This window comes from Malaclemys terrapin, chromosome 22, assembly GCF_027887155.1.
Source record: "Malaclemys terrapin pileata isolate rMalTer1 chromosome 22, rMalTer1.hap1, whole genome shotgun sequence".
NCBI lineage: Eukaryota > Metazoa > Chordata > Testudines > Emydidae > Malaclemys > Malaclemys terrapin.
The window spans coordinates 16,206,192-16,219,821 of record NC_071526.1 but is presented as its reverse complement, the minus strand read 5'-3'; the positions used below and the strand labels follow the sequence as shown (position 1 = coordinate 16,219,821).

The window sequence follows — 13,630 nt, the reverse complement described above, 5'->3', positions numbered from 1 at the left end:
GCCAGCAGGGATGATTTTAGGAAGTGAAAGGGGATTGCATGGGACGGCCCCGCACTAGGGGGAAAAGGGTGATAGGGCCGACCCTCAGTGACCACAAGTGGCCAGCGGCACAGCGCCCCTTAGTGCCGGGGGGCTCCCAGAGACCAGGTGGGAGGCAGAGAGGGCAGGGGCAGGGGGCGATTGAATGAGCTGGCCGAGAAGGGCACAGAGGTTCTCCGCCCTTATTCTGAGCGGTGGGATCAACGCTCAGCTTCACCCACGCACTCTGACAGCTGGCCGGCGTTGGCTGCTTTTAATGAGCGCTCGCCTTTCTGAGGAAAGCTCCCCTCCTCCTAACGTGTCCTCCCAAGAGCTGGTCTCTGCCAAACCACCTCTCCCTCCGGCTCTGGCAGCTGGAGCGGGAGGTCCGGATTGGGTCCTGCTGCTTTCAAAGGACTCCTTTGCTATGGCTGCTTCACAGAGTCACCCCGCCCGGCTTCCTTTAAATGTGAGCCTAGACCCAGGGCAGAGCCGGGGCAGATACAGCATGCGGACAGGCATGTGTCTGCCCACAGAAGGGCGGTTGGTCTGTCTCTCTAGCTAGACATAGCTCGACAGGGGGCAGGGGGGTAGATGGCTTGGTGATGAGCCAGGGCTGGCCCTCGCCCCGCCTGTGTGACGGGCATGTAGCTCCATGGCTGTCTCCCGTCCCCTGGGCCTGAGCTCCACCCCTCTGGGTTTGGGGTGCGTGAGATGGGATCCAGGACCTGGCTTGGTTCCCAGCTTTCTGCTCCTAGCCTGCCCCCCGTTTCCCTCTCCCTGGTGGCAGAATCGGGTCCAGCTGTGTCTAGGCTCCTGTCCCAGCTCCGCTCTTCGGTGCTTCTGCCTCATGCTCCTCTGAGTGATCCCCCGGCCCGCCCCAGTTCCTGAGAGCTGCTCAGCGGCGAGGCACAGAGGGGCAGAGCTGGAGCTGCTTGCTCTGTTCTGTGCTATGGGAGCCCCAAGACCAGGGTGATGGGCTGGCAACTCAGCGTTTGGGACCTTTCTGCGGCTACGCGGAGTTACTAGTGACAGCTGGGGGACAGGGCCACGCCTGCGCCATGTGTTTGAAAGGCCGAGGTGGCTGGTCTGGTAGGGCCCTGGGAGGATTACAGGTTCAGTCCCTGCACATGGCCTTGTGCTCCCATGGACCTCCCTGGAGCAGGGTCTGGGCGTGCCCCTTTCAGCCCCTGCTGGGGGAAGGAGATGCTCAGCATTGTGCCCCTCCCCTAGTCGATTGGAGGAGGAGGGCATTGCCAGACAATGCCCTTGGGGGTGGGTGTTAAATACCGAGGACAGAAGTTCAAGCCCTGGGTTTCCTATGACCTGCTGATGGCGCTATGGCTGGTGGCATAACGCCTCCGAGTGCCGTGCTGGGGAGCTGGCTCTGTGCTGCGGCAGAGGGAAGCCCCCCCTCTTGCTGAACCATCGGCAACTCTTCCTGCATCTGCCTGAGTCTTCCCTGCAGCAGGGGCTCAGAGCAGAGCTATCAGTCGCTGGCTGGGTGCTGTGGGGAGTAGCTGTCTGCTTCCCTGCTCGCCTGAATCACCCAGCCTGCTCTTCTGCTTCAGCAGGGTTCTAGCTGGCACCATCCACCCATGGATTAACTAATGGGAGGGGTGGTGCTGGGGGTCACTGTGCTTCTGGGAACAGGACTGGCTCTTTGATGGCAGCTCTCCTGTGGCCGGGGAAGGGCGAGCACTGAGCTTCGTAGGCCCTTGAGGGTATGTCTACCCTGCACACTGAGTCCCAGCCCTGACTCAGGTTTGAGCCGCAGCCCCCCTTCCGTCCACACACAAATCAGTCTGACTCGGGTCAGCCAGCACTTGGGACCCGGGTCCGAGGATCCTGCTGGGGGGTGAGTCTGAGTCTGAGGCCCACTGAGACTTGGTCCAACTGTCATTTTGCAGTGTGGACACAGCTCAAGCCGCAGCCTAGTCAGGAGGTCTGGGCAGTACAGTATGGGTGCGTTAGCAGGTCTGTGAGACCTGGGTCCTGCAATTGTAAAACCAGGTTCGCAATGCAGTGTGGATGCTCCCGAGTCCCCAGGCCTGGTCCCACAGACCCCAGTTCACAATACAGCAGGTATGCACCAAGTCCCCAGGCCGGGCCCCACAGACCCCGGTTCACAATGCAATGTGGACGCTCCGAGTCCCCAGGCCGGGCCCCACAGACCCCGATTTGCAATGCAGTGTGGACGCTCCTAGTCCCCAGGCCGGGCCCCACAGACCCCGATTTGCAATGCAGTGTGGACGCTCCTAGTCCCCAGGCCTGGTCCCACAGACCCCGGATCGCAACGCAGTGTGGACGCTCCGAGTCCCCAGGCCGGGCCCCACAGACCCCGGATCGCAACGCAGTGTGGGCGCTCCGAGTCCCCAGGCCGGGCCCCACAGACCCCGGATCGCAATGCAGTGTGGGCGCTCCGAGTCCCCAGGCCGGGCCCCACAGACCTCGGATCGCAACGCAGTGTGAACGCTCCGAGTCCCCAGGCCGGGCCCCACAGACCCCGGATCGCAACGCAGTGTGGGCGCTCCGAGTCCCCAGGCCGGGCCCCACAGACCCCGGATCGCAACGCAGTGTGGGCGCTCCGAGTCCCCAGGCCGGGCCCCACAGACCCCGGATCGCAATGCAGTGTGGGCGCTCCGAGTCCCCAGGCCGGGCCCCACAGACCTCGGATCGCAACGCAGTGTGAACGCTCCGAGTCCCCAGGCCGGGCCCCACAGACCCCGGATCGCAACGCAGTGTGGGCGCTCCGAGTCCCCAGGCCGGGCCCCACAGACCCCGGATCGCAACGCAGTGTGAACGCTCCGAGTCCCCAGGCCGGGCCCCACAGACCCCGGATCGCAATGCAGTGTGGACGCACCCTGAGGGGGCCCTTGTCAGGCACGAGGACTCAGCCAAGAGCGAGCCCAGCTGGAGGCTGCGTGTTACTGTCTCTGAAGTGGCTCTTTCCCGCGGCTTTGTTCCCCATTGGCTTTGCTGTCCCCAGTCTTCCCACAATGCCTGGCGGTCCAGCGCCTTGATGTTTGCGATTAGAGGAGAGTTGGGCTGTAATAGCCTTGTCCTCCAAAGGCACAAAGCAAAAAGGCTTTTATTTAAAAAAGGGAAGAGATTCTGCCAGCGGCTGCAGCCGGCTCCCGAGGCGCCGGGCCCCCCAGCTCTACACATCCCAGCCCTGGTGCTCCTGCTAATCACAGGCAAACAAACAATGAGAAGGAGCTGTGATCCTTGGCTCTCAGAGGTAGACAAAGCCCCAAAGGCCCGATCAATGAGCTCCCAGCTCTAACGAGGAGAAAACAGAGCAACGGGAGCGGCCAGGAGAGAGGCGGTTTGTGAAAATGCATCTTAATCCTTCTTCACAGCGTCCTTTGCTGGATCGCTGTCTCCGTATAGGGCCCGGCACCTCACCCACGTTCACGGGCCCCATGGCGGGAGGGGAGGGTCCCCATTCTCCCCCGATGGAACTGGGGTGCAGAGAGACTCACCCAAGGGCATACACAAAGCTTGTGGTGTCCCAATCTCCTGCCTCCCAGTTTGGAGCTTTAGCCACAAAGCCATGCTTCTTCCGAGAGCCCCGGAGAATGTGCTCACACACAGAGGGACCTATACATCTGAGGCCTAGGTAGCAGCAGCTCAAGATTTCCACCTGACATCCCACCTCTCCTTGTTAATGTCCTGCAGCCCCTGACTAGAGAGTGCCCAAACTGGAGACAGATTCTGCTCTCCTACTGGTGTAAATCTGGAGTAACTACAATGGAGTGGCACCAGGGCAAGGGGAGGATCGGGCCCCCATGGACCATTGAAACCCTGCTGCTGTTGGTACCAGGAGCTGGGCTCAGACCCATCTAACCTGCTTTGCAGATACACAGTTTCTGAAGAGGCTCCAGACCTGGTTCCCCGCTCTGTCCCATCCACGCCAGCCTATGTGGGACTCAGTGGCGTTGCCTGGCATGAGACCAGGATGACTCTGTACAGAATCAGGCCCTGGGTTTCTTTATTTAGAAATAGGTGTTTACTGCGTGTATGTACAGCGCCCAGCACAATGGAGCTCTAATCTCCACTGGGCTCCTGGGCTCTACGACAGTGGTTCTCAAACTTATTTGATCAGGCTCCTCTTCTTTGTGTCTGTAGTCGTTTAGACCCCCACCTATAAGTACGTATACCACCACCCAGATCTGAGGGCAGAGGGGAGGGTGGCGGCGGCTGGCTCGGGCGCCGGCTCTGAGGGCAGAGGGGAGGGCGGCGGCGGCTGGCTCGGGCGCCGGCTCTGAGGGCAGAGGGGAGGGCGGCGGCGGCTGGCTCGGGCGCCGGCTCTGAGGGCAGAGGGGAGGGCGGCGGCGGCTGGCTCGGGCGCCGGCTCTGAGGGCAGAGGGGAGGGCGGCGGCGGCTGGCTCGGGCGCCGGCTCTGAGGGCAGAGGGGAGGGCGGCGGCGGCTGGCTCGGGCGCCGGCTCTGAGGGCAGAGGGGAGGGCGGCGGCGGCTGCACAGAAGTAAGGGACGCAATGTTAAAAGGGATATTTGTCAATATCACTTTTCACAGCAGACAGCACCCCATTGCCGTCCTTCTGTGCTACTGCTGCCACCCTGGGGCTGACGGCCGGAGCCCCGCCCCATCCAGGTGAGGGGTTGAGGGACGGGGAAGGAGAGCCTGAGCCTGGGGGGCGGGGCTCTGGCTGTGAGCCCTGGGGCAGTGGGGCTCTGGCTGTCCCCTTAATCCCCGCTTCCCAGGTGTGCACAGCCCTTCAGCGCGAGCCCAGCCACCCGGGGCTGAAAGCCAGAGCTCTTCAGAAAAAGCACACGCTTGGGCCTCCCTTGACACATTCCCCTGCCTCCCTGGGGCGGCCCGCCCCCTAGTTTGAGAACTGCTGCTCTACGGTAATGCCAGTAATAATCAGGGCCACTGAAAACCCTCCTCTCAGTAACAAAACGTTGTTCCCATCTGAGGGTAGCTGGGGAAAAGGAGGTTGTGGCCTCACTCCAGTGACCCTGTTCTGGGGGTGACTAGGTGGACCCCAGGCTGCCTGGCAGTGGAGAAATAGCAGGGAGAGCGCAGAGCGGAGCGGAGATAGTCTCCACCACTGAAACCCCATTGCTGTACCTGCAGGGCCATGAAGGAGGCAGCCGGCTTGTGGGAGCATTTACACTGGTAACAGCCTCCTCCCCAGGTAGGGTGACCAGATGTCCCAATTTTATAGGGATAGTCCCGATTTTGGGGTCTTTTTCTTATTAGGCTTCTATTCCCTCCCAACCCCTGTCCCGATTTTTCACATTTGCTGTCTGGTCACCCTGTCCCCAGGGTCTCAGAATGGCTGGGCATGGAGGGGATTTGCCAGTCGGGGTTCTCCATGGAATGGGCTGGATTTCGCTGGGTGGTTTTCCCATGTTGGGATCCATGGGGAGCTGGCAGGGCAGATCCCCTCCCTTCCACTCCATGTGGGCTCAGCCTGTTTTCTTCCTCACCGTGCTGATGTTTCTGGGTGGGTTGAGCGGGTGGCAGATGGAACTGGCTAGTAACCTGGCATGCCATGGGCAGGGATTGAGTGTTGGCTTCCTGCAGGCAGCCGTGCCAGCCTGCCCCTCAATACTAGCCTGCCGCGTGTCCTGCCACTCCAGCGCCAGGGCCCCACATTGTCCATTGTCCAGCTGTGCCGAGGACCGGGCTAGAGAGGAGGTGGCGGGTAAGGACTGAGGGCCATCGGCAGAGCTGTGTGGAAGCCTGAGGCTGTGGGTCAGGATTGAGATGCAGGGGCAGAGCTGAAGGGAAACCTGCCTCGTGCTGGCCCATGCTCTCCCTGGCTCTATCAATCGCTCGCTGTCAGGCTTCCAGGCTGCTCTGAGGCCGTGGCTCCCGTCCCATCCCGTGTGCAGAGAGCACATGGGGAGTGAGCTGGCTCTGCTCCCAGGCCCCAGCGGCGTGCTGCAGGAGTGCAGCTTAACAGGGCAGGGGCTCTCCGAACCCCAAAGCACCCGCCTCACCTGGGCACCCCACCTTGCCAGGGCCTGCAGCTGGTGACATGACCTATCCAGCGCTTACAGCTCCGTCCAAGCCCTGGGCTAGCCCACCAGGAGTCCTCTCCGGCCTGCTCTGTAGAGTGCATCTCACAGGCCCTCGCAGCGCTCCCTGACTCCCGAAGGGCAACCCCCAGGGCCTGCGTGCTCCAGCTCTAACCCTGCCACCGCACCCCCTCCACCGGCCCCCTCCCCTGCACACACGTGCCTCTTGGACAGCCGGCGTTGCTGTCCCAGAGGCAGCGCAGAAGCCGCCCCCGGCTGAGGCCTTCCAGTCTGAAGGGAAAACCGAGACTCTGCCCTCTGGCCCTTGGGCCAGATCCAGGAGTCTTCACCTGAGCTGCTGTCTGAGGAGCATGATTGAAAAATCAGGCCTGCAGGCGTGTGTCCGCACCCCTCGTGGGGCCAGGCTTCCCGGCTCTTTGCTGAGCAATGCTGCTGTTTGTTTCGCGCCACTTAGCACAGATTGGAAAAATGTAAATGATCTGCCTGCCTAACGAGCCCATCAGCGCCGGGCCTTCCCCTCCTGCCGTTGGCCCAGCTCCAGCCTCTCCATGGTAGAGGTGCCTGGCCCGCGCTGCGAACGGAGGGAGGGGGAGAGGGGAGTGGGCCTGTATGTGTTGGCACCTGCGTGTGAGATCTCTGGGGCCAGATCCTGTCCATGTGCTGGTCCCTTTCTGCCGCCCTGGGTCTGAGAGAGGGCTGGCAGGAGCCAGCCCAGTGCTCTGGGGGATCCCAGCAGGGTTGCCCCACCCTGGTGTCATTCCAAGGGACAGGAGATACTTTGGGCCAAATCTTGCCCCCAGTAACGCTGGCGTAAATCCACAGCAACGCCACTGGCTTTAGCAGAGCTACTCTGGATTTACACCCGTGAGTCAGTCTTTGCGCATCACCCCATGCTGCAGTGTGGGAAACGGACGCCCTGGCTGATCTGTGGGGCCAGGAAGGGCCACATTTGGCGCTTGTGCTGCTGTAAATCTGGGGCGTCGCCACTGGGCTTCAGTGGGGTCACTCCAGGTTTGCGTAGGAGGGAGCAGAACTGCTGTCCCAAGATGCAATGGGGCAGTGGGTCTCACTCTTCTAGGCCCCAGCCCCAGTGGCTCCTCTGCCACTTAGACATCTGGGCAGAGCAGGAGGTTGTTTGCTGTTTGGCAGCGCCTGGCAGCCTTGGGGATGAGAGGTGCCAAGCAACCGCAGAGGTTGTGCTCAGCTCGGGTTCGTTGACGGTGTGTTTTGCCCGCGGGCACATATGTGACTGGGGTGGTCAGGGCACGAAAGTTTCCACCTTCTCATTGGGGCATGGCTCTGTCACAACCAGTATCGATGGCTTCTGGCAGCTGGAGCTGCCCCCTCTTCCCGTGGTAGTGGCTAGCTGGGTTTCAGGCAGGGGAGATAGCAGAGAGGTTTGTGGGAAAACGAAATTCCCATGAGCCTCCTTGGCCCTGCCTCAGGTTCGATCTCATTGGGCTGAGCCGCTCCAGGTGAGAAGGCTCCGGCCGGGGATTCCCCTCGCTCTGCTGCGGCCCCCAGGAACGGGGAGTCGAATGGCCAGCGCTGGAGCCTACGCAGGGCTGCTGGCCGGATTCCAGGCTGGTTAGCTCAGCTGTCACTCCCTATCTCCGGCCCATCTGCCCGACGCCGGGCCCAAATCACCGCAGCTCCCTTGTTGGCTGGAACGAGGGGAATGAAGGGATTCTCCAACATTGGCTCATCAGCTCTTTCCTGGCCCAGCCTTGAGCTACTGACGGCTGCCTGTCTCAGCTGGTGGATGCACCCCTTGTGCTGTCTGCTCCCAAAACGCTGTCTGGGCACCTGACCCTCTCCTGAACTGCTCCACTCCCAGCTTCACCCGTCTCCCATCGTCCCCCCTGGATTTGGGGTCAAACCATCTGCCAGTCCTGATTTCAGCTCCTCGGCCTGTGCGCAATACGAGATGGTGCCGGGCTCCCACCCTGCCTGGCTGGGAGGGTGCAAACACCCCTCTCCCCCCCACCCATAGGCTTTTGCCAGCTCCCTTCCCAAGTGGCGGCCATGGGTGTTTAACCCTTTAATGCCTGCATTAGTGCTGCCGGCCGGCCCCTCTGCCTGGGTTCCATGATAGGTCACCCTTTACCAATTAAAAACTAATTAGCCCTTCTCTTTCCCGGGTCGGGGAGGGGATGGCCAGGTTCTCCTGGCCCCTTCCCCACCCGCTCGCCTTCCCAGCCCGGGCTACCCAAGTGGGGACGTGGCAGGGGAGCGAGAGACGTGGGAAGTGGACCCACTCTCGTTCCTGTGTTCCCTCTGAGTGGCCGGAAAGGCGCCTCTGTCTGTCTGGGTCTCTGGTTCCCTTCCAGCTGCTTTGCTCTTGTGCTCATAGCCCAGGGCATGCTGTCCCATCACCGGAACCTGGTCAGGACCCCAGGGCGCTGGCACCATCGGGACGGTGCCTTGGCAGAGGGCCTGGCCATGGCTGCGCCGGCCATGGGTGAGATTTGTCCCAGCCTCGCCTGCTGGGGGCGCTGTGAGGTGGGAGTTCTGAGTATCGCATGGGGGGAGTTCCTCAGCTGAGACACCAGCTGTGTCCAGAGAGCCCATGCAAAGGGACGAGGGTTGGGGGGGGGGTTGGCTGGTGTGGGGGGCAGTGAACAGACTGGGGTGGGCCACGCCAGGGGGCTGTGGGGCACTGAGCGCTGAGGCTGTCGGGGTAAGGAGAGAAACAAGGCTCTCTCTTTGAGGGCACTGAGCTTGCCCAGGCCAGCTGGCCTTTGTTTGGGAGTTGGGGGCAGGTTCTGACCCCCCCAGCTGTGCAGTGCTGGGAAGCCAGCTCCAGCCATTGTGAGCTGCGCCTGGCAGCTCAGCGAAAGGAACCCCACCCTGGCAGACACGGGGCCCCCGAATCCACTTCCCATTTGCAAAGGGGAAGGCAGGGTGGTGGGAGCTGAGCCGCAGAAGGCTCACAGGGACCCCCAGAAGATCCGATGCTTCTGCCAGCTCCAGGAACCCCTGAGCAGAGCCCAGGCCAGGTCAGAACAGGAAGTTTCTGGTTCTAGCAGAGCCGGCATCAGCAGGAGAACAGTCCATTTCACACAATCGCCTCCCTGCTGGAGCGCGGCCTCACTGGGAAGCAGAGGAAGCGGGGAGGGGAGTGAACCAAACTCTGCTGACGTGCTTTGGGGCAGAGACGGGCTGAATCAAACCCTGCGAGGCCCGGAGCCCTGGACTTTGGAGGTCAGATCCAGTGCCCTGGACTTTGGGGCTCGGGTTTGAGCTGCAGGCTGTGGGGAGGGATGGGGGAAGGGCTGTTCCTCTTGTGGACAGTAGGGTTTGCCCCTGCCTGGTGTGGTGCTCCCAGTGGCTAATGGGGAGTGGGCCCTGCAGCCAGCAGGGGAGAGAGGCCCTGTCCATAATGGCTATAAAGAGGATTCTTGTCAAACCGCTGGACACAGACAGACCCTGCGGTTCCTTCGGGCTCTCAAGCTTCGCTGTCCTAGCGTAGCGTCTTCCCGGTGTCCTACCCTGGACTGTGCAGCCATGGGCTGGATGGCTAAGTCTGCTCCACCACCATGCAGAGGTGATGCGTGGGGGGGGTCATGTGGGGTCACAGCCCCCCCAGATTTCTACCAGGAACCCCTGCTGCACACCACCAGAACCTTTACATTGTGCCCCCCCCGCCACTATCAACCCCCATGTCTCTGTCCCCACGCGCGCTCCACTGCCCCGGGCTCCCTGACCCGACCCCTCTCCATGGGGCTCTCCTTGCTGCAGGTGCCGCAGGACGAGTGGAGCAGCTACCCAGCGGTGGGGAAGGACGGCGAGATCCCCTGCCGGCGGATGCGGAGCGGCAGCTACATCAAGGCCATGGGGGACGATGACAGCGGCGACTCAGAGGCCAGCGCCAAGGTGTCTCCCAAGGGCTTGTTCCGGCGAGATGGCTACCGCCGCTCCTCCAGCGTAGACCAGGCCAGGACCAAGTAAGAGAGGGCCTGAGGGGCCAGGCTGGCTCTGAACCGCCTTTGGGGATGCAGGCTTGGAGAGGGGCAGGGAGGTGGGGTTTGGGGAGAGGATTTTGGAGGATGTGGGTTTAGGGTGGGAGAGGAGTGGTCTGGGGAGGATGTGGGGGCGGTGAGTGCAGGGACTTGGGGGTTGCTTTACTTAGGCTTTAGTGAGAGGTGGATTCCAAGGGTTCTCTGGCAGGGAATTCAGGCTAAAATACACAGTTTATTTTTTTTAAAGGAAAACTCCATAAATCCAGGGATTTCAGCAACTTTCCCACGCATCCCACCCTCCTGCAGATTTGCAACCTAAACATCCTAGGCTCAGGTTAGTGCAGGGATATTTGAGTATGAAACTGACCAGCCTTACAAGATTCTACTGGCCTGTTGTATTCATTCGTTATTATGTGCACTAATGTAGTGCCCAAAGACCCAGATTGTGACTGCACCCCATTATGCTAGGTGCTGCACATACACATCAAAGGAGGAAGTCCCTGCCCCGTAGATCTTTCAGTCTGGGAGAGCCGGGGCGTGAGGGAGAATTTCCAGGCAATTAAAATCTTTCAGTTTTCTTTGTCCTCCATGAGTGCTAGTAAGTAGATTTTGCACTAGGAAATGGTCAGTTTCGCAGGGCTGCCATAAACAAGAAATGCAAGTGTTCGGTCTACTTTCAAGGACCCAGATTTTCAGAAACACTTGTTCAAAACGCCCATGGGTTTGGTTGCGTGGCTCTGCTCAATGATATCCAGCTTACGTGGACATTTGCATGTGCAATTATTGCAGCTGTATTTGCATATAAGGGCCTGGTCCTGTGCTTGGATCAGTGGGCCCAGACCTAGTTCAGGAAGGCTCTGTGTGGGTGCAGGGTGCACATGAGGGGATCTGATTGCAGGATCGGGCCTTAGGTGCACAAGTGTCTGGGCATTTTTGTGTATGCAGATCTGTGAAACCAGGACAGTGAGTGAAACCCCAAAGTTAAAATAAACTGTATTGGGGTTCAGAGAAAGTTTGAACTGTTTGTCTCTCTAAGGGTTGGGCCTTGTCTATGCTGGGATTTTAGCCACTGCTGCACACCCCTGGCTAAGAGGGATGCAAACACAGTTTGCACCAGCACAGGGGGATTTCACATGGGTGCAGTTTATCTCTGTTGCAGGAGTGGGGCAGGGAAAAGAGGAGGGTTATTGGGGTAAACTGCAATAGTGCAAATCATGCTGCAGTTTTTAGACTAGGGGTTTGCACTGGCGTAAATTGTAGTGCACTGGTGAAAACAGTGTTTGTATTAAGAGTTTGCACTAGTGTCAATTATGCTGGACTGGGGCAAATTGTGTTTGCATCATTGCACATTGCACTACAGTGGTGTAAATCAGGCCTGCAATAGGAGTTTGCACGGTTGCAGATTGCACTGGGCTGGTGTACATTGTGCTGTGTTAGGGGATCACATCAGTCCCTGTGTTGACATGGCTGTAGTGCTCTCAGGTGTTGGTGGCCCAGGTAAGGACACACCTGCTGGTTAACCTGCTCTGTTTCTCTCAGTGGCCTTGCCCCATTGCCAGCTCCGCACTGCCACCATAGGTCTGCTGCCTGCCCTGCTTATCGGCACCTCCCTCTGCTGTGGGGGTGTGTGATGATCTGTGAGCCCAGCCTAACCCAGCGAGGGCTCTGGGAATCCCCTCTTTGCTCCGGGCTGTCTGGGAAGACTGTAGAGGTGGTGGTGAGCTCGCGTTGGGATGGCGGGCGGGGACGATGATCTGCCAGGTTCAGGGGGCAGCAGCTGCAGACAGGAGCCCAGTCACTGGGCTGTTTCCAAATGCTCTGCTTGAACGTGTTGCTTCTGGTCCGAATCCTTTTTCCCCCACTGTCTCTCATTAGGTTTGCAAGTAGGCACTATTCTGATTCATATATCTGTAACTGTCCCAGCTGCTGCACCCCGCCCAGACTGCACCCTCGGGGACAGGGCTACGGACGCTCCTTCACCACCGGCCAGGTAAGGTGGGCAGTGCCCGTGGCGGCGCCTGGCTCTCGTGCCCTGACTGCCCTGTGCCCTCAGTCGCTGGAGCTCATACGCTCGGGCTGCTGAAGGAGTGGCTGGAGCTGAGGAGAGCTCTGCACGCTAGGTGCTGAGTGGAGCCCACTGGAGCTGGGCATCGGACTCGAGGTTCCCAAGTGGCAGCAGCGTCTGAGACGCGGGGCGGGCCTGGCTGCTCTCCACTGACCCTTCTGTGGCACATGGACACCTGACCCCTCACGTCCCACCCACCCCTGCGTTGCATGTGCTAATCTGCAGCATGGCGATGCTGATTCTTGGGGAGGCGGCAGGCTTCCCTGCATGCATCAGCGAGGCTCTGCCCCTTCCCCGCAATGGCTCTGCTTCTGCTCCCCGTCTGGCCAGCGCTGTCCTTTCTCTGCTCATACGGTAACGCAGAGCACTGTCTGCACGCTACCGGCCTTTCCTCCGCAGCCCTGCCTGGGCCGGCCGTGACCCTCCCATTGGTGGCCATACAGAGCGCTCTCATGTCTTCCCAGGGGCTTGACTAGCCGCAAGAGGCCCCTGGGATCAGCAGGTGGCTCTCGTTCTTGGCCCCTCCTCTCTGCTCCCAGCATAGGCTGTTTATCTGCCCCTCTTTCTGCGTGCATGTTAGCCCCAGGGAATGGTACCCAACTGATGCGTCTGTAGGATGGGGGCAGCCCGGACAGTGGCCAGGTAAGCTGCCCAGGCTGCCCTTCCAAAGTGCTACAATCTTGAGTCCTTCCAGAATTGGTGAGGGGATTTCAGCGTCCGGGGCCCTTTCACTTGCTGGCCTCTCTGCCCAGCTGAGCTCCACATTTTTCGCCAGCTGAGGTTTTCTCTCCCACTGATACATCTCATAGAGGGCATCAAACAAGAACTAAGTGCTAATGACTTTGGAGGACACTAGTGACTTGAGCTGGATTCAAACCAGCGACCTTGTAGTGCAGGGCTCCCCGAGCCATCCAGCACCAACGAGGAACCTTAGTTTAGTGCTGTGATAATTCGGAGTTGGTTTGGAACAGCTTCCCCAAAAGTCTGGACGCTACTCTGAACTCTGAACCTCTTGGTTGTGCCAGGCCTGGCTGGTAACATCTAGGGAAGAGCTTGTCTCTCCCATAATCCCAGTGCTGCCTGGACAGACTTCGCCTCCCCTCAGAAATGGGTTTGAATTTTGGGTGACTGTCTCAGTGCCGCGTTTCCCCAGCAAACAGCAGGGCCCCCTGCAGTCACTGTGCTAACTCCTGGGCCCAGCACCAGGATGTGGGCAATGATGTCTGCCTGCTCTCTGTCAAGAGCAGAGGTAGAGAGACCTTCTAGGCAGAGCCGGCTTTAGGAAGTGCAGGGCCCGATTCGAACAGTTTTGACGGGGCCCCGGCAGGGATGACTGGAAAAAAAAAAAAACACGTAAAAAAACGTGTGGGGCTTGTACTCACCGGGCGGCAGTCGTAGTCTTCGGTGGTTTGCCCTTCACTCGCTCCGGGTCTTTGGTGGCACTGAAGGACTTGCCGCCGAAGTGCTGCCGAAGACCCAGAGCGAGTGAAGGACCCGCCGCTGAAGTGCCGCCGAAGACCCGGAGCGCTGCCGGGTGAGTAAAAATTAAAAAGGAGCCTCTAGCCAGGGAA

General features: G+C 60.1%; 1 protein-coding gene across 2 annotated transcripts in view; it reads left to right on the top strand.

Moving 5' to 3' along the window:
- DLGAP3 (DLG associated protein 3) overlaps positions 1–13,630 on the top strand; it is a 136,626-nt gene that overhangs the window by 108,529 nt on the left and 14,467 nt on the right. The window contains exons 3-4 of one of the 2 annotated variants that reach the window (XM_054012145.1): positions 9,774–9,979; positions 11,918–11,984. In XM_054012145.1, coding sequence (XP_053868120.1) covers positions 9,774–9,979; positions 11,918–11,984 — 273 coding nt within the window. Of the gene's footprint in view, positions 1–9,773; positions 9,980–11,869; positions 11,985–13,630 lie in introns of both variants that reach the window. The other variant, XM_054012144.1, reaches the window with a different exon arrangement.